Source organism: Sus scrofa, chromosome 16 (assembly GCF_000003025.6).
Source record: "Sus scrofa isolate TJ Tabasco breed Duroc chromosome 16, Sscrofa11.1, whole genome shotgun sequence".
Taxonomy (NCBI): domain Eukaryota; kingdom Metazoa; phylum Chordata; class Mammalia; order Artiodactyla; family Suidae; genus Sus; species Sus scrofa.
The window spans coordinates 6,004,321-6,023,435 of record NC_010458.4 but is presented as its reverse complement, the minus strand read 5'-3'; the positions used below and the strand labels follow the sequence as shown (position 1 = coordinate 6,023,435).

General features: G+C 43.5%; 1 protein-coding gene across 1 annotated transcript in view; it reads left to right on the top strand.

The window, feature by feature from the left end:
* MYO10 (myosin X) overlaps nucleotides 1-19,115 on the top strand; it is a 238,375-nt gene that overhangs the window by 122,050 nt on the left and 97,210 nt on the right. The window contains exons 5-9 of the mRNA XM_005672397.3: nucleotides 8,148-8,282; nucleotides 10,034-10,158; nucleotides 10,646-10,659; nucleotides 10,767-10,851; nucleotides 11,438-11,541. Of these exons, the coding sequence (XP_005672454.2) occupies nucleotides 8,148-8,282; nucleotides 10,034-10,158; nucleotides 10,646-10,659; nucleotides 10,767-10,851; nucleotides 11,438-11,541 (463 nt within the window). The remainder of the gene's footprint in view (nucleotides 1-8,147; nucleotides 8,283-10,033; nucleotides 10,159-10,645; nucleotides 10,660-10,766; nucleotides 10,852-11,437; nucleotides 11,542-19,115) is intronic.

Genomic DNA, 19,115 nt, shown 5'->3' with positions numbered 1-19,115 from the left:
CCCAGAGCATCGTCACAGAGCCTCTGACAGACATCTCGGGCGTGGCCCCACCTCAGTTCATCCTAATTTTCTCCTGAAACGTCTTCCTTCTCCCCTGCTTCTCCACCCCAGCAAGTGGACTCTCCATTCTACCAGGTCCCAAGCCTGAGATGGGGAAGTCGTCCTTGGATCTAGACGTCACCCCCCTCCGCAATAAGTAGGTGAAACCATATGCAGTAAAGTATACTGGTCTCATGTTTACAGTGTGAGCGTTGACAGACGTGCCCAGCGGTGTTCCCAGTGCCGAGGTCAGCACGCTGACTGGCAAGCTTCCTGGGCTGTCCCAAGTTGTCCCCCAGCCTCCCTGTCACTCACCAACCACCCAGACCGGGGCCATCAGCCGTGCCCTCCCTTCTCCCTCCACGATCTGTTGGGGGCCCTTCCCGTCTACTCTCTCATTGCCCTTCTGCCCTCACTTCCTGCTTCTTCTCCGCCCTCCCTCCGTCCAGCCCCCACACTTCGTCCTTCGCACCCAGTGATTCTCTAAAACTGTAAACCTGATCATGACCTTGCCCTGCTTAAAAACTGCCGTGTGACTTGCTCTTCTGCCTACAAAAAATTCTCAAAACTTTGAATACAGCCTCTGAGGCCTCCCATCAGTGCTTTGGTTTACTTTTCTTTCTTTTTTTTTTTTTTTTTGCTATTTCTTGGGCCGCTTCCGCGGCATATGGAGGTTCCCAGGCCAGGGTCGAATCGGAGCTGTAGCCACTGGCCTACGCCAGGGCCACAGCAACGCGGGATCCGAGCGGTCGCGTCTGCGACCTACACCACAGCTCACGGCAATGCTGGATCATTAACCCACTGAGCAAGGGCAGGGATCGAACCCGCAACCTCATGGTTCCTAGTCGGATTCGTTAACCACTGCGCCACAACGGGAACTCCAGGTTTACTTTTCTTTCCCTTTTTCACCTTCACTGTTATCTCTATAGTTTTTTTTTTTTGTTTTTTTAAACAGTATCAGCTCGCTTGGGTTCATCTGGGTGCATGCATTTTCCCCAAAGCCCGTGTTTGCCTTTGTGGTTGTGTTGGCGCCAAGGGTTGGGACTGTAATTGCCATGGGCGAATGGGACAGCTGCAGGACTGGACGTGTAAGTGATGTGTTTGCTGTGAAGTGCAGATAAACTAACGTCATAATTGCTGCACAAGTCACTGTCTTATCATGCTGGGAATAAAGGAATGGGGTGAGATAAATAAAGGAACGATAGTGCTCGTGGTTGAAGAGGCTGCCAGACTCCTGAGAGAACAGGTAGTCGCAGAGCAGAGTGCATGCCTCAGTTTGAGCAAAACAGCATTAACCAGGGGGTTAAATTAGGCTTGTTAACTTGGATTTTACTGGTGTTATATTTTGTTTTCAATCCTGAAGTTTGTTTCGGTGTCATAGCTGTGCAATACGATAAGCAAAGAAGTAGCTACCTGGTCATTATATCATTATAATGCTATAATATTTATGCTGTATATTATGTAGTAGGTTATTATCAAGTTCACCAAGCATTAACTCAGTTCTGTCTCTGTCTTCCAGAAGCTAGCATCAGATTCCACAGGTAAAGGGCTTGGTCCCACAAGAAGGCAAGCTCTCTAGTACAGTTGCCAGTCTGTTGTGCCCTGTGCTTTTTGTTTGTTTTTTAGGGCCACACCTGTGGCATATGGAAGTTTCCAGGCTAGGGTCAAATTGGAGCTGCAGCTGAGGTCTACACCATAGCCACAGCAACACCAGATCCGAGCTGCATCTGTGACCTATCCCACAACTTATGGCAACACTGGATCCTTAACTCACTGAGTGAGGCCAGGGGTGGATCACATTCTCTTGGATCCTAGTTGGATTCTTTTTTATTTTCTTTTATTGTCTTTTGTCTTTTTAGGGCCGCCCCTGAGGCATGTGGAGGTTCCCAGGCTAAGTATCCAATTGGAGCTGTAGCTGCCGGCCTACGCCAGAGCCACAGCCACGCTAGATCTGAGCCATGTCTTCGACTTACACCACAGCTCATGGCAACATTGAATCCTTAACCCACTGACCGAGGCCAGGGATCCAACCCACAACCTCATAGTTCCTAGTTGGATTTGTTTCTGCTGTGCCGCAACGGGAACTCGCCCCTAGTTGGATTCTTAACTTGCTTAGCCACAATGGGAACTCCCTTTTTTTTTTTTTTTTTTTTTGCTTTGTCCCCTGTGCTTCTGACCAACCAGCTCTACCCTAGAGCTTTCAAGGACCCCCTCCTTGGGTTTTAGTGAATTTGTTCAAGCAGCCCACAGAGCTCACACATCTTACTAGATTACCACTGAGGTATAAAAGGATGCAGCTCAGGAAGCAGGTGAATGAGATGCACAGCCGGTGTGCAGGTCTCCCAGGCTCTCTCCAGGGTGCTGTGTTCCACCTCCATATGTTCCCCAACCCAGAAGCTCTCTGAACCCCATCCTTTTGGGGTTTTATGGAGGCCTCCTTACATAGGCATTATTGATTACATCATTGGCCACTGGCCATGAAACGCAACTCCAGCCTCTCTCCCTGTCCCTATTGAAAGAACCAGTTCCATACTTGACTGGAGAGCAGTGGCCTCTCAGTGGGACTCTGGCTCATGACCTTTCATTCCCCCAAGGCACCAGGCTGTTTCCTCCCACAGGTGCCACCCCTTCCACCCCCATCCTTCAGTCTTCACCCAGTTACTCCTGTGCATGTCTCTGCATTTCAGTCTAAGCGGTGTTTCTTAGAAGGGTCTTTGTTGAGCCTTTACCTCCATCTAAATTCTGAATCCTCCCATCTCCTGAGATTTATACTTGACAGCATTAACCATCGCGTGTGACTCTTGGGCTCTCCTGCTGGAGCTGGGTGGGAAATACTGTCCATGACCATTTGAACTGTTCTCCCAGCCCTCGTGCAGCCCGACACGTGGTGGGCACATAGCTGCTGAGGGGACATGGACCCCTGCAGAGCTGTTCTTGCCCCATTGCTTCAAGGATCACATTCTTTGACCCTTGGTAAATGATTTCATGGGGAATGTTAAAGTCACAGGCAGGGGTTGGGAGTGCAGGGGGAAGAGGAGAGTTAGGTAAAAGTGTACCTGTAGAGGAGTTCCCATTGTAGCTTAGGGGGTTAAGGACCCAACACAGTGTCCATGAGGATGCGGGTTTAATCCTTGGCCTCGCTCAGTGGGTTAAAGGATCTCGCATTGCCGCAGGTTGTGGCGTAGGTGGCAGATGTGGCTCGGATCCTGCTGTGGCTGTGGCTTAGGCTGGCAGCTGTAGCTCTGATTCAACCCCTAGCCTAGGAATGTCCATATGCCGCAGGTGCAGTCGTGAAAAGAAAAAAAAATAAAAAAGAGTTTACCTGCAGAGAGTCCTCTTACCTTGACATCAACATCTGGGGACATCCAGCATGTTTCTGGGTTTTAACAATTTGGGATTTATTTATATTTATTCTTTGCCTTGTTCATGGAAAGCTTCTGCACCCCCCCCCCAGTTGCCTCTTTTATCTCCTGGTGCAGTCCTATCTGAAATATGTGAAACTGTACAAGTGTATGTATTATTTCCCAACCCTGGCTTCATAGTAGAATCATCCGGAAAATTTTTAAAAATATTGGTGACCGAGCTCAACCCTTTTTAGGTTTGGATTAGAGACATAGCAGGTAATTCTCACGTGCAGTCAAGTTTGAGAACTACCGTTGCACAAATCTGAGTTTTATTTTTGTTTCAAGTTTTACTTACATATCAAAAAAGATGTGCTTAAAGAAGATGCTTACCAAAACATAAGACCGGATACTATAAAATTCTTAGAGGAAAACATAGGCAGAACACTCTTTGACATAAATTACAGCAATATCTTTTTTGATCCACCTCCCTAGAGTAATGAAAATAAGAACAAAAATAAACAAATGGGACCTAATTAAACTTAAAAGCTTTTTGCATAGCAAAGGAAACCATAAAAACAAAACAAGGAAAAGACATCCCACAGAATGGGAGAAAATCTTTGCAAACAAAGCAAGCAACATGGGATGAAGCTCCAAAATATACTGACATCTCATGTAACACTATCCAAAAAAAACAAACAAGCAAGCAATTCAGTTAAAAAGTGGGCAGAAGTTCTATGCAGACATTTCTCCAAAGAAGACAGACAGATGCTCAAAAGCACACGAAAAGATGTTCAACATCACTGATTATTAGAGAAATGCAAGTCAAAACTATCATGAGGTATCACCTCACACCAGTCAGAATGGCCATCATCAAAAAGTCTATAACAGTAAATGCTGGAGAGGGTGTGGAGAAAAGGGAACCCTCCTACACTATTGGTGGGATTGTAAATGGGTACAACCACTATGGAAAAGAGTATGGAGTTTTCTTAAACTAAATATCGAACCAGCAGTCCCATTCCTGGGCATACTTTGAAAAGATATATGAACCCTATGTTCATAGCACTGTTTACAGTAGCCAAGACATGGAAGCAACCTAAATGTCCATTGACAGATGAAAGGATAAAGAAGTTGTGGTACATATGTACAATGGCATATATATAAAGAACTATAAAAAGACCAAAATAATGCCACTTGCAGCAATGTGGATGGACCTAGAGATTATCATACTGTGAAGGAAGAAAAAGACAAATATCGCTTATCACTTCACACGTGGAATCTAAAAAAAACCTGATACAAATGAACTTACCTACAAAACAGAACTAGACCTGCAGGCATAGAGAACAAATTTATGGTTAGCAAAGGGGGGAGGAGGGATAAAGTAGGCGTTTGGGATTAACATCTACACACTACTGTATATAAATAGATACACACCAAGGACCTACTGCATAGAACAGAGAACTCTACTCAATATTCTGTAATAACCTTTATGGGGAGCGTATCTGAAAGAGAATGGATATGTGTATGTGTATAACTGATTGACTTTGCTGTACACCTGAAACTAACACAACATCGTAAGTCAACGCTAATAAAATTTAAAATTAAAAAGAAAAAGATACTTGAAGAAGGTTTGCTACCCTGAGAAAAAATGTGGGCTGAAGCCTCGTGTAGATCGAGATCCGTGACTGGTGGAGGACAGTGCGAGTCTTGGGTTTCACGCTCCCGTTGCTGCACCCTGTGTTATTACCCGGAGCCTCTTCTCCACTCTGTTGTTACCATGTTCATCATCGAAGGCTAAAGGCTCTGACAGCCCTCAGATCTCAAGGGCATAACACAGGAGTGGTTTAGTTCTTGCTCTTCCACAGCCCCAGGTGGGAACGTGAGAGGCCTGATTTTATTTTACACGTGGCTTTGTTTTGGAGATGGGCCATCCTGAGGGCACCCAGGTGGCAGTCTTGGAAGATAGGGGGCCCGAGGACATGGGAGGATTAGCCACCGGACGTGGAACTGGCATGTACCCCGCCTCTGGCTCAGTTCACTTGCCTTGAACATTTTAACTGGAGAACTTTGCCTTTCGGATTTGTTTCTGTTAACATTTAATCGCCAGCTGCTGGGTGGATGGTACATATGTATGCATTTATTTATTTTTAGGGCTGCACTTGCGGCATATGGAAGTTCCCAGGCTAGGGATCGAACTAAAGCTGCAGCTGCCATCCTTCATCACAGCCGCAGCAACACAGGATGGAAACCGCTTCTGTGACCTGTACCACACAGCTCATGGCAACACTGGATCCTTAACCCACTGAACGAGGCCAGGGATGGAACCTGCATCCTTAGGGAGACGACATTGGGTTTTTAACCCACTGAGCCACAGTTGGAGCGTATTATTTTTTGAATTGAAGTATAGTTGATTGAGCATGTTTTGTTTCTGGTGTATAGCACAACGATTCAGTTATTTATATACACACACGTGTGTGTGTGTGTCTGTGTATATTCTTCTTCATAGACTTTCCATTATCGTTTACTACAGGATATTGACTATAATTCCCTGTGTACTTCTTTAAACCTGGAGAATTATTTAAATCTCTTCTTGCAACTTCCTCTCCGTTCCTGTTACTCATTCAGTACCTCCCTGCTGAATGCCTCCTGTGTGCCAGCAACAGGTGCCAGCTACATAGTCCTGGCACCAGCACTAGGTGGTGCTAAGCCCAGCACTAGAAAGATTCTGGTGCTGATAACGAAAAACCCAACCTAAGTTGGTGTAACTTGCGGGGGCCTTCATTATCGCAGACATCAAGGCAGGAAGGTTTCAGGGTTGTGGGTTCAGCCCCTCCCACTGGGTGCATCTCTGATGTCTTGGGTTTTGCTTTCTGATCTCAAGATAGGTGTGGATTCCCGGGTATTTGTCTTGTGTGTATGTGGGCGTGTGTGCGTGTGTGCGTGTGTGTGTGAGAGAGAGAGAGAGAGAGAGAGAGAGAGCACGTGCACACGCACAAACCTTCCCAGGAGCCCTCGGCACATGTGCCTTTAAGTCTCTGGCTGGAATCCCAACACCTGCCCATGGCCAAGCACCCTCTCACCTGCAGTGCCCAGTAGGGCACCGTGTCATCTCTGACTCATTTCCTTCCTTTGTTATATGTGCTTAATCATTCACCATGTTTTCTGCAAAATTCCTTTCATTGCCTCCCAGCTCCTGGCACTCAGTTGGGGCTGCGTTCCTAGGACGTGCGGGGGCCTCCTCTGTTTATCTCACCCCTTGAGCAGTTATGAACCTGCTACCACAGATAGTGTTACCAATCATATGCTGTTACTTCTGCCGTTGGTTTGCTTTTCTCTTAAGTTCCCTGCCTTTTCCCAGCTTCTCCCCGGAGTACCGAGCAGCCTGCCTTCCTTGCCCCAAATTGATTGGTTTCTCCTTCTACATTTCTTGTCTGCATACCCTTGCCTCCATCTCCAGCCCAGTTGTCCTTGTCTAGGACGTGACCGTCACACACATAGATCCGTAGCAGGTCTCCCTAAGGAGCCTCGGTCCTTCTGGAGCATGACCTCAGAGCCGTGTTCCTCATGGGTGACCCTGATTGGACAGGGTCCTTGCCTTCCATCTCCCGAGGTTGCCTCTGAGCCATCAAACTTGGTCCTTTTGCCCTTTCTCCACCATCTCTGATCGGGGTCCAGCTGACCTAACCAGCATCTAACCCGTTTACACCCTGAGCTCCTCCAGCCTCTGTGCTTCTGTTCACGGGTTGCCTGACCCCAGATCCTCCCACTTCTGCTGTGCCTGGCTGTTGTGTGCTGTCCTTTATGACACAACTTAGACCTCATTCACTTCTCTCATCGCCCCCCTTTACCCCCAGGTTGCTTTTGTTCACGTTTCCTTAATCATCACAGAAGTGTGGTCTCTGCAGGACCTTGGACCCAGACGCACCTGCTGTTCAGTTCTGACACTCAGCTGCTGCCCCCCCCCTTGTGGGATTTTTGTGGGAATAAAATGCCTAAGTGTGGGTCCAGCACCTGCAGGTTCATTCCCTTGTCCCTTCAGTATTAATGAATGGTTGCATTTTGTGCATATTTAGCAGAAAGATCATAAATATGCTCATTCATTTCACAGATATACATTCATTTAACAAATATTTACAGACACTGTTGAAGGGGTCTGAGATACTTTACAAACAACACTGGGGGGTTCCTGTTGTGGTGCAGCAGAAACAAACCTGTCTGGTATCTCATGAGGATGCAGGTTTGATCCCTGGCCTGACTCAGTGGGTTAAGGATCCAGCATTGCCGTGATCTGTGGTGTAGGTTGCAGGCGTGTCTCAGATCCCGCGTTGCTGTGGCTGTGGTGTAGGCGGGCAGCTACAGCTCTGATTCGACCCCTAGCCTAGGAACTTCCAAATGCTGGGGTGTGGCCCTAAAAAGAAAAAAATAAATAAAGAAAGAAAGAACAAAACACTGATCCTGGTCCTTGTAGTGCTTAGCTGCCACCAACGGCACTATCCGTCTTACTACCTGAGCTCATTAAAGGTGGAACCTTCTATTCCCCCTCGCATGCTAAGAGAGGCATTGCCAACACCGAGGCTGTGTGCCTGGCAGAAGGAAGGACCCTTACCTCCTGTATCTCAGCATTTTGATCTCTTTCCCACTGTTTGGGAGTTTTTTGGTAGATGGAATGGAGTGATATTGGCCAAGCTAGGTTGTAGGGGTGGTTTTTGTTTTGTTTGTTTTTAAAATTCTACCTTGAAGCACAAACTTCTGCATTTTGTCTTTCAGTGGTGAAAGCGGGGCAGGTAAAACCGAAAGCACCAAGTTGATCCTCAAGTTTCTATCAGCCATCAGCCAGCAGTCTCTGGACTTGTCCTTGAAGGAGAAGACGTCCTCTGTTGAACGAGCTATTCTTGAGAGCAGGTATCTCTCCGTCGTGTTTCTCCTTTCCAGCAGACAGGACTCACTTCCCTCAGCATTTGGCTTATTTAAGGAGTTAAAACTCTCTTCTTGGAGTTCCTGTTGTGGCACAGTGGAAACGAATCTGACTAGGAACCGTGAGGTTGCGGGTTTGATCCCTGGCCTTGCTCAGTGGATTAAGGATCCAGCGTTGCTATGAGCTGTGGTGTAGGTCATAGATGCAGCTCGGATCCCGCATTGCTGTGGCTGTGGCATAGGCCGGTGGCTACAGCTCCGATTCGACCCTGAGCCTGGGAACTTCCATATTCCTTGGGTACGGCCCTAAAAAGATAAAATCTCTTCTCTTTTTCTTGACCTGGCTTTCACCATGCCCCAAGGAAAAGTCCCCACCTGCATGTCAGTTCCTTGGAGGAACCACATGAGCTGAATGGCATCTTTATAGCCTCCACGTGGCAGAAGAGCGATGACAGGTCAATGGCAGTGACCTCAGAGCTATGAAAGAGGGCTGTGCCGTCCTATCCTCTAAAATTCGAATTAATGTTTGTAATTGCACAGTGTCTGGTTGGTGCCCTGTACGAGTTTAGCACCAAGACGAGCTTTACATGTCCTCTTATTTAGCAACTAGTCCAGGAGTCAGCAGACTCCAGCCTGATGCCCATATCCTGCAGCCTCTTTTGATTTTGTTTTTTTTTTTAGCTCTCAAAATTTATTGAAAATTGTGGTGAAATGGTATGTTAAATTGCATGACATACCCTGTGTAACTGGAAATATTTTTCAGTGTCCAGCTGAGTGGCATTAAGCACATCCACACTCTTGTGCAACCATTACCACCATCTGTCTCTAGAGTGTTTTCATAGTCTTCCTGCAGCCTATTTTTATAAATAAAACTTTATATAGGAGTTCCTGTTGTGGCTCAGCGGATTGTAAATCTGACTAGTATCCAAGAAAATGCAGGTTTGATCCTTGGCCATGTTCAGTGGGTTAAGGATCCCGTGTGGCCATGAGCTGTGGTGTAGGTCGCAGACACAGCTCAGATCATAGTGGCTGTGGCTGTGGCTGGCAGCTGTAGCTCTGATTCAACTCCTAGCCTGGAAACCTCCATATACCACAGGTGTGGCCCTAAAAAGCAAAAAAAACAAAAACAAACAAAAAAAACCCCCATTAAATAAGTACATAAAACTTTATAGGAATGCAGACACACTCTTTGGGGTATTATTTATGGCTGCTTTCAATCTGTAGTGACAGAGCCAAGTAGTTGAAATGGACCATGTGGCCTGCAAAGCTAGAACCATTTATTCTCTGGTCCTTTACAGAAAAAAAAGGCTGACCCCCAACCTAGTCTGACCACATTTTACGGTTGGAGGAGACCCAGGGAAGTGAGATGGGGACATACAACACATGGATGAAATTTCTAGGACTGAGACTTTTTCAGTTCCTGGAATTCAAGTGGGGCCTTTTTCTGAGCAACCCTTGGCTTGTGTGTATAAGCTGATGTGTGCAGAGCCCAGCTGTCAAGGTCTCCTTGACTCTGTGTAGCATCCTGTGCCTGGACAACCAGCTGTGGGCTCTGTCCCTCAAAATGGACATTGTAAACCCATTTCAGCAAGTGCTGAGAAAATCTGGCTCTTCAGTGGCTATAGGTCCCTTTGATTTCAAATTCCTCTTGTAATTGCTTTGCTCTTGGTGAGGGATGCAATCGCTGGTTTTCAGTCTCTCCGAAGTAGCACTCACTGCTGTCCCGGCTTCTTTCACAGCCCCATCATGGAAGCCTTTGGCAACGCCAAGACCGTGTACAACAACAACTCCAGTCGCTTCGGGAAGTTTGTTCAGCTGAACATCTGCCAGAAGGGAAATATTCAGGGCGGGAGAATTGTAGATTGTATCCTGTTTCATTTTAGGTTTTGTCCATAGTATGTTGACTATCTACGCAGAAACTGTTCCTTCTTGTCTAAGGACAGAATGTGAAACCTTCCTGGTTGTACCTAGTTGCTGCTCCATTATTATTGTGCTTGACCTGTTAATTATTGTGGGAGACGAGGACCCATCTTTCTTTGGGGAACCTCTGCTAGCACGTCCCTAATCTGAAGACTCGGACTCCTCTTCCAGCATCAGCTCTTTGTTGTTTGAAACCAAGTCTGTCAAATAGTTTGATACTTCCTAGGGCACATGTATCCTGTTCGAAATAGGATTTTGATAAAATACTCTGTGTTTTGTTTGCTTATCTTTTGGCACTGGAAATCTCCATGTCCAAGAAAGAGGGATCTGTAATGATTTGGGTAAGAAAGAAAGAATAGAAAACTAAAGATGCGTTGAGTGTGCCACATCCTTGTTTTGTTCCTTGACTTGCCATTGCGTTTCACATGAAGATTTATTAGAAAAGGTAAGTAAATGTGATGTAATTCACCGTCTCTTCTGCAAGTACAGTTTTCGGCAATTATTGGTTTGTGTTCATTATGCAGAGGAAGCATCTCTGATTTATCTTCACAGAACCGAGTAGTAAGGCAAAACCCCGGGGAAAGGAATTACCACGTATTCTATGCACTGCTGGCAGGGCTAGAACACGAAGAGAGAGGTGAGTGGACGGGACAAACAGTAGAGACATACGTGCTAGCAGCTCATTTTCACTTTAAAAACCATCTGGAAATGAGAAGACATCCATTTAGACTTTGTTGACATTCCACCAGTTGAAAGGAAGTGTATGAGATTAACCAAGATGCTGCATTCATTTAGAGCCAGATCATGGAGAGGGAAAATCTTCCATAGGGAAATCTTGAAATGTTTGGTTTGTTTTGTAGTCTTTGTTCTTTTCTGATTTAAAGGATATTTGTGAAAAATATACTGTGTATTACAACTGGTTTTCCTTTTAAGTCACACCCAAAAGAAGCTGATTTCTGAACATCTGGTGTTTAAAAACAATCTAAACAGGGTCTTCATCAGTTTTTTCTTCAGTAATGTTTTCCATCCCATCTAATTTAATAATTCTATTTTCCCTAGGTGATGGTTAAGAGAAAACATTTTATCTTAATAGTTAATGATTAAGAGCATGGAATTATCTTTGTATTTTATTTTTCAAAGTTGCAGGGTGACCACTGTTTTCAGTTTTGTCTGATCTTGGCCAGTCAAGGACTGAGGTTGTGTTTTTCTTTTCCTTTTTGTAGAAGAATTTTATTTATCTGTGCCAGAAAACTACCACTACTTGAATCAATCTGGATGTGTAGCAGACAAGACAATCAATGACCAGGAATCCTTTAGGGAAGTTATTGTAAGTAACTTTCCTATTTTCCTTTATTCAGGGTGACCAAAAAGAAAGAGGGAGCCAGCTTTCATTTTCTGTTTCAAAACAGTTTTGTTTTTTTTTTTAATAAAAAAAATAATCACATCTCAACTGCTGTTCAAGAATCGGTCCTTTCTTCTTTTTCCAAGTCATGGAATCCTCTCTTTAGAAGATGGGTGAGTGTCTGACGTTCAGGAGATGAGTGGTTGCCTTGGAACATCATTTAGAAAAACAAAACAAAATCACAGGCTTGGTAAAGAGCAAGCGGATCCTGTTTTGGAACTTAGAATTAAAAATTTTTTTTGGATAATTGATCCTGTAGTTAAAAACAAATAAACCAGGGAGTTCCCATCATGGCGCAGTGGAAATGAATCCGACTAGTCCCCATGAGGATGCAGGTTCGATCCCTGGCCTTGAGCAGTGGGTGAAGGATCCAGCATTGCTGTGAGCTGTGGTGTAGGTTGCAGATGCGGCTTAGATCTGGTTTTGCTGTGGCTGTGGTGTAGGCCAGCAGCTGCAGCTCTGATTCAGCCCTTAGCCTGGGAACTTCCACGTGCTGCACCTGTAGCCCTAAAAAGCAAACAAACAAACAAAAAACCCCAAACAAGCAAAAAACTCCAACAGACCAGGTGACCATTCAGGTTTCATCCTGTCCTCATAGTCTAATCCTGGTAACCAATTCTGATTGCACATGAGTGGTCCTCTTAGGACTGCAGTGTAGACCTGAGTGGTCTCCTGCAGTTCTCAGATATCCCAACGACTTTGTTGTAAGGTAACTGCATTTAGGAAGCCCAGTCAAGGAGCATTATCAACAGCCACTCCCCTGTTTGAGTATGGCTGATAGATTTTGTCAGTGTGGTCTCAGTTTGTTTGTGAGAGCCCTTACATCAGCAGTTGGATGCAGTGGATGTGAACGCAGCTAACACTAACTGAACTTGGGCACTTACTGTGCAGACTGGCCATCTCTCTGCTTCTAAGGACCCTGGGAGGGCAGAACTATGGTTGTCTGTGTACTATGACTCAGAGAAGTTGGTGACCAGCCTAACCACACACAGCACCTAATAGAGCCTGTATCTAAACATAGTCCAGCTCCAAATCCCAGACTCTCACCAAGAGTCACTCGGTCCCTGATTTTGGTGCACCCCAGACCTTTCTAGTGGTCAATAACTCTCTCTTTTTCATTGACTCCTCGAGATTATTCATAATGAATGCCCCATGGAATGGAATCAAAGCATGTTTTTAAATTTTTAAATTTTACTGGAATATATATGGCAAAGTATGTTTTTTTAATGGGTATGTATCATCACTTTCCCACATTTAATGTATGTATCCTTAAATTGAAAATAAAATTAAAAACAGACTAGGCTAGGAAGCTCCCATGTGGCGTCATGGGTTAAGGATCTGGTGTTGCCGCAGCTGTGGCGCAGGTTGCAATGGCAGCTTGGGTTCAGTCTACGGCCCTGGGAACTGCTATGTATCTCACAGGTGCAGCAAAAAAAAAAAAAAAAAAATAGAACAACAACAGACTAGGCTATGATATCATGACTGTTGTCCCCTTGGTTTTTCTTGTAAAGATGTCACATTCTGCCATTTATAATGTAGAGGGCTGTCTCTGTCATCTCTCCTTTCTTTAACCTGTTAATAAAAAGCCTCCTGCTGACAGCACCTTTGCTGCATACCTACCTGAGGAGGCCTGGGATTCGGCCCTGCAAGTCGGATTTTATGAAATGTTTAAGTCTTCTTTCCCAGTTTTATTTTGAGAACCTAGACTTCCCTCACTACCGAGCTTTCTCCATCCACTTTGCGATAGATGGTGGTTGTTCCTGGTGACAGACAGACTCCCAGGCATCCAGGTGGCAGTGTCCCTGCAGGCCCATGATGACCAGCTCACTGGCTACCACGGTGTACCGGGCAGCCTGGCCTTCCCTGGTTCTGGAAGAGCCTGGGAAGGGTGCTTCGATGGCTGCTTCTGGGGCATTGTTTTCTTTTTCTTTTTTTTAGGACCATTCCTGAGACATATGGAGATTCCCATACTGGGCGTCCAGTCAGAGCTACAGCTGCCAGTGTACACCAGATCCTCAAGGCAACGCCGGGTCGTTGACCCACTGAGCAGGACCAGGGATCAAACTTGCAACCTCATGGTTCCTAGTTGGATTCCTTTCCGCTGCGCCATGATGGGAACTCCTAGCATATTGTTTTCTGATTCTGAATTGTTTGCCCTTTCTCTTAGCTATGAGGAAACTTTTGGAGCTTGCCCTGGTTTCAGTCATTTCTAGCTTTTCTTTCTTTCTTTCTTTCCTTTCTTTTTTTTTTTTTTTTTTTGTCTTTTTGCCTTTTCTAGAACTGCTCCCGTGGCATATGGAGGTTCCCAGGCTTGGGGTCTAATGGGAGCTGTAGACACGGCAATGCGGGATCCGAGCCGCATCTGCAACCTACACCACAGCTCATGGCAATGCCGGATCCCTAACCCACTGAGCAAGGCCAGGGATCGAACATACAATGTCATGGTTCCTAGTTGGATTCGTTAACCACTGAGCACGACGGGAACTCCCTAGCTTTTATTTCTAAATTGAAATCATAGGGGTTTTTTTGGCATTTGAAATTTGGTCCTATGATGAAAGGTGAGAAAGGGAGAAAAACGTGTATGTGAAATTGACATAGTGAATGTACACAGCAGATTTAGAGGATAAATGAATGTACACAACAGACTTATGGGATAAATGAATGTACACAACAGACTTACAGGAATTCTGTTTATAGATTCGTAAATATTTACTTTGCCATTGCTTTTTAGTGTTGACCCTTTAGAAAAGTCAATGAAAACTTAGCTGATGTTTGTTGAAATCAGGAGTATGTATTCTGCTCTTATTTAACCTTCTTGGCTCGGTCTAAGCAGTGCAGTCAGAAAAGAAACAAAAATAAATGTACCACTTTTCAGAAAGGAAAAATATTCTTTTTATAAAAAATGAAATTCCCTCCTCCAAAACCTACAAGAATCACAAATTGGGGAATCGTTAAATTATTCCTTATATTTGTAAAGAGCTCTTTCAGCTCACCAAACACATGCTCATATATGTTTAAAAATATTGAAAAAGTTGTTCTCTTAAGTGAGGAAGACATGAAGCAGCACTATATAATCTTTCATTTGAAAAATAAGTGTATAAGCATATATATATCATGTATATGGAGTGATTATATATGCAGAAAAAATATTGAAACAAAATATTCCAAAAATACTATCTCACAAGGCGGAATTCTAGGATTTTATTTTATTCTTTATCGTCCTCTCTGTTATGTTATTTTTGCAAAGACTAGGTCAGCTTTAATGATTACATGATTATTATATGGTTATATCCCCAAAACATAATTTCTTTAATATAGGAATATAATAAAGTATCATTATCAAATACCAGCCAGGCTATCTTTCTGCCTTGCCCAGCACTCTTTAACCAAGAATGACACAAATGGTTAAAGAGACAGTAAACTCTTGGCTACAGTTGATTTTATATTGTTTGCATGTTTAAGCATCTCCTGTGTGCCAGGCGGGCCCAGTTCTAGGCACCAAGGAGACTGCAGTGAACAAACTACATATGACTTCTATGTTATCTAGTGAAGAAATAAAGACAATAGGAATAGCTTATACTTTTGTTTTATAGTGTAATTTGTCTACTTCCTTCCAAAATCAAATGCGATTTAATTTGTATCCTCATACAAATTAAATCCGTAAAGCTCCTTTTCCCAGAGGTTTTGGGATTGAAGGAAGGGAAGGGACTACGTTCTCTTGGGACTCAGGGACCTTTAATGGAAAGAAATTATTTCTGTGAATTATGTATGAGAATGTCACCCATGGTTTTGATTTTCAGCTATTAAAAAAAATCATTATTCTTTTTATCACCTTTTAATGTCAGTATACCCTGGCCCTAGGACCTTTTAAGAATTTTGCTTATTTCGTTGAGGACTTATGTAGAATTCTTCCTTGTTACCAACTGACATAAATAGGTATCTGTGAGGGATCCTGAGCTGTTTTAGGGGACCTGGTTTTTCCCAGGGCAGAGATGATGAACGTTTGTGAAATTTCATAGTCTTTTTTTGTAGTCTTCCAAATTGTGCTACAAATTGTTGAGTCAGGAGGAAAAGCTATTTCAACTATTTTTATTGCCTGCATTTGAACCACCAGAATGGTGGCTGATGAAATGGGGGGGGTAAACAAGAGTCTTTGATGAGTGCTAATTGCTTCATTCTTGGACTCTACAAATGTTGGAATGTCAATGGCATGCCTGGCCAAGGACCAGGACTGGGGCTTCCTGACCATATACGCCTTACTGGCTATACTCGAGGATTTTTAATGGTGTGAGCCCATGTGTACATATCTACAAGTTCACTCGTGAGTCAGATCTTACTAAGATTTAGAGGGCTGACTTTATACCTCAATTTTGCCACATTGAAAACATCAGTCTCTTTCAGTGTTGGATAATATGGGCATATAAGCTAAGGTTATATTATAAAATAACATAGTCTCGCCTAATATAAAATTACATCGTAAGTTATCACATGGTTCGTGATATGCCCAGCACAGCCTCCTGTCTCAGCATTTTATTCATTCCATTTCTTCAGGATTCACCAGAGATCCTTTGCTTCCCTGAACGTCATTCTCTCCCCCCACCAAGCAGATTTACCTTTTGTTCCTTAAATTTGCTCCCCTTCTCTCTCTGTCTCTAGAGTGACAAGCCTGCCTTCTTCCTTCTGTCCTTGAAGGTTGGGATTATATCACGTGTTTGTCCCCTCCCCCGCCCCAACACACACTTTCACAAACACCTGTTTTTTTATGTGCTCCATAAAGAGTTTATTGGAAACCCTTCCTATAACTTTGTGCCAGTTTTGCAACGAAATTGCTGTTTAGCACTTCTGAGCTAGACTGAGAATTTCCCAGGGTTTTGAAAGTCTTGAGCCATATCGTTGAGAAAAGAAGATGATTATAAGAAGGCTACTCTTGCCAAAGGGGTGGAGATGCTCCTAAAACGATTGTAAATAGGACGGTAGGAGGCAGCGAAAGGAGCCTCTCGCTAGCAGTTTTAGCGCCTCCGCCCACACTGGCAATAATTGGTTGCAGCCATTAAATTACCTCTTGGTATAATGAATGCAGTTTCCACTTTATACCACACTCCTGACGAGTTAACTAAGTCACTTGAGAGTGAAGAAGTCACACATTTGTTCATATCGGAAGCACATTTTATTCATTTGCTTTCAGATCTCCATATGTAATCTTTGTGTGTGTTTTCAGAACTTGGGAATTTTTCTCACAGAGCATCTTCTGCTATTTTTCATTTCACAGTTTGAAATTTTCTGCTACTGTGAGCTTATGTTTTGAAGATCTTTTTTTTTTTTTTTAATTTCGACAAGTATAGAAGAGATTTTTTTTTTAATTGAAATATAGTTGCTTGGAGGTTCCCGTGGTGGCTCAGCAGGTTAAGAACCCAACTAGTATCCATGAGGATGTGGGTTTGATCCCTGGCCTTGCTCAGTGGGTTAAGGATCTGGTGTTGCCACAAGCCTCAGAGGAGGTCACAGACATAGCTCAGTTGTGGCATGGCTGTGGCTGTGGTGTAGGCAGGTAGCAGCAGTTCCAGTTTGACCCCTAGTCTGGGAACTTCCATATGCCATGGGTGTGGCCCTAAAAAGACCAAAAGGAAAAGAAAAGAAAGATAGTTGCTTTACAATATTGTGGTAATGTACAGCAAAGTGATTGAGTTATATGTGTGTGTGTGTGTCTGTTTCATATTCTTTTCCAGTACGGTTTGTTAGAGGATATTGAGTATAGTTCCCTGTGCTCTACAGCTTGCTTATCCATTCTGTGTATACTAGTTTGCATCTGCTAATCCCAAACTCCCAATCTTTCCCCCTCCTCCTTGACAGCCACAAGTCTGTTCTCTCTGGAAGAACTTATTTCTTTAGTGTTATGTAGAGTCCAGGTAGGTGACTTAAACAGTGAAGATTCTCATTTCTGTGGTCATTCTAATATGACATTAGAAAAGTTTTATACATTAGTGTGGGCTAGATCTTGTAATACATACAGAAAACTTTAACCTTAGAAAGAGAAAATAATTAACTTTGGCACAGCATGGGTGCTTCATAATTATTTTGTCAAAGTCTGATTTGGTTCCTACCACTGTTTTAAAAGTCTTAGGCATAATAAATATTCTGTATTTCTTAGCATTATTTCTTTGCATTTAGAATAAGTAAATTTGAATAGTTATTTTGCTGTAGAATTTTTGAGATTGATCACTTGATTCATAGTCTTTAATCTTTGCTTCAACTTCTGTCTGTACCCATGAAACAGTCTTCTCTCTCTCTTGATTAAATAATTCATGGTCTTTTTAAATTTTTTATAGTCTACTTTATTGCGTTATAATGTATATTCAATAAAACATTCTCATATAAAGTGAATTTTGGGAGTTCCCATTGCGGCTCAGCAGGTTACAAACCTTACTAGTATCCAGGAGGACACGGGTTTAAATCCCTGTCCTCGCTCAGTGGGTTAAGGATCCAGCATTGCCGTGAGCTGTGGTGTAGGTCACAGACCCGGCTCAGATCTGATGTTGCTGTGGCTGTGGTGTAGGCCGGCAGCTGCAGCTCCAGTTCGACCTCTAGCCTGGGAATCCCCATATGGCACAAGTGCAGCCCTTTAAAAAAAAAAAGTATAGTGAATTTTGAATTTATGTACCTTTATATCCACAAACTAAAGGACAGTTCTATACCCTAAAAATTCCTTGTCCCCCTTCCTAGACAATCCCAGCCTACCCCCCAACCCAGCCCTAGGAAACCACTGATCTGCTTTCAGTCACTATAATATAGATTTGTCTTTTCTCAAGTTTCCCGTAAATGAAAGCACACAGAATCTATTCTCCTGTGTCTAGCTGCTGTCACTCTTCCAAACTGCATGTAACACAATTATTTCTTTTTTGTGGTAAGTAGAATCTCATTGAATAGACAGCAGTTCATCCATTCACGCATTCACAGTCTCACTTGTTACAATAAAAATGTGTCAGCGACATTAAAAGCATGATCGAATGTAATGCTCATTAGCCCAGCAATAGTAATAACATTATGACTGTCTTCAACTTTGTAAGTTTTTTTCCTAACCTGTTTTTCTTAAAAAATTATGTGGAGTTCCCATCATGGCTCAGTGGTTAACAAACCTGACTAGCATCCATGAGGATGCAGGTTCAATCCCTGGCCTTGGCTCAGTGGGTTAAGGATCCGGCATTGTGGTAACTGTGGTATAGGTCTCAGAGGTAGCTAGGATCTGGCGTGGCTATGGCTGTGTGTAGGCTGGCAACCATAGATCTCATTCAACCCCGAGCCTGGGAACTTCCATATGCCGCGGGTGTGGCCCTAAAAAGACAAAAGACAAAAAAAAAAAAAAAAAAAAAAAAAAAAAAATTAGTTAAAAAATAAAATTTTTTTTACTTTTTACCTAAACTTATAATAGTTTCTATATAATGTTCATAATTTCCTTTAAAAGCTATACGCTATTCTAACAAGTTCATTTACTCTGACTTGTC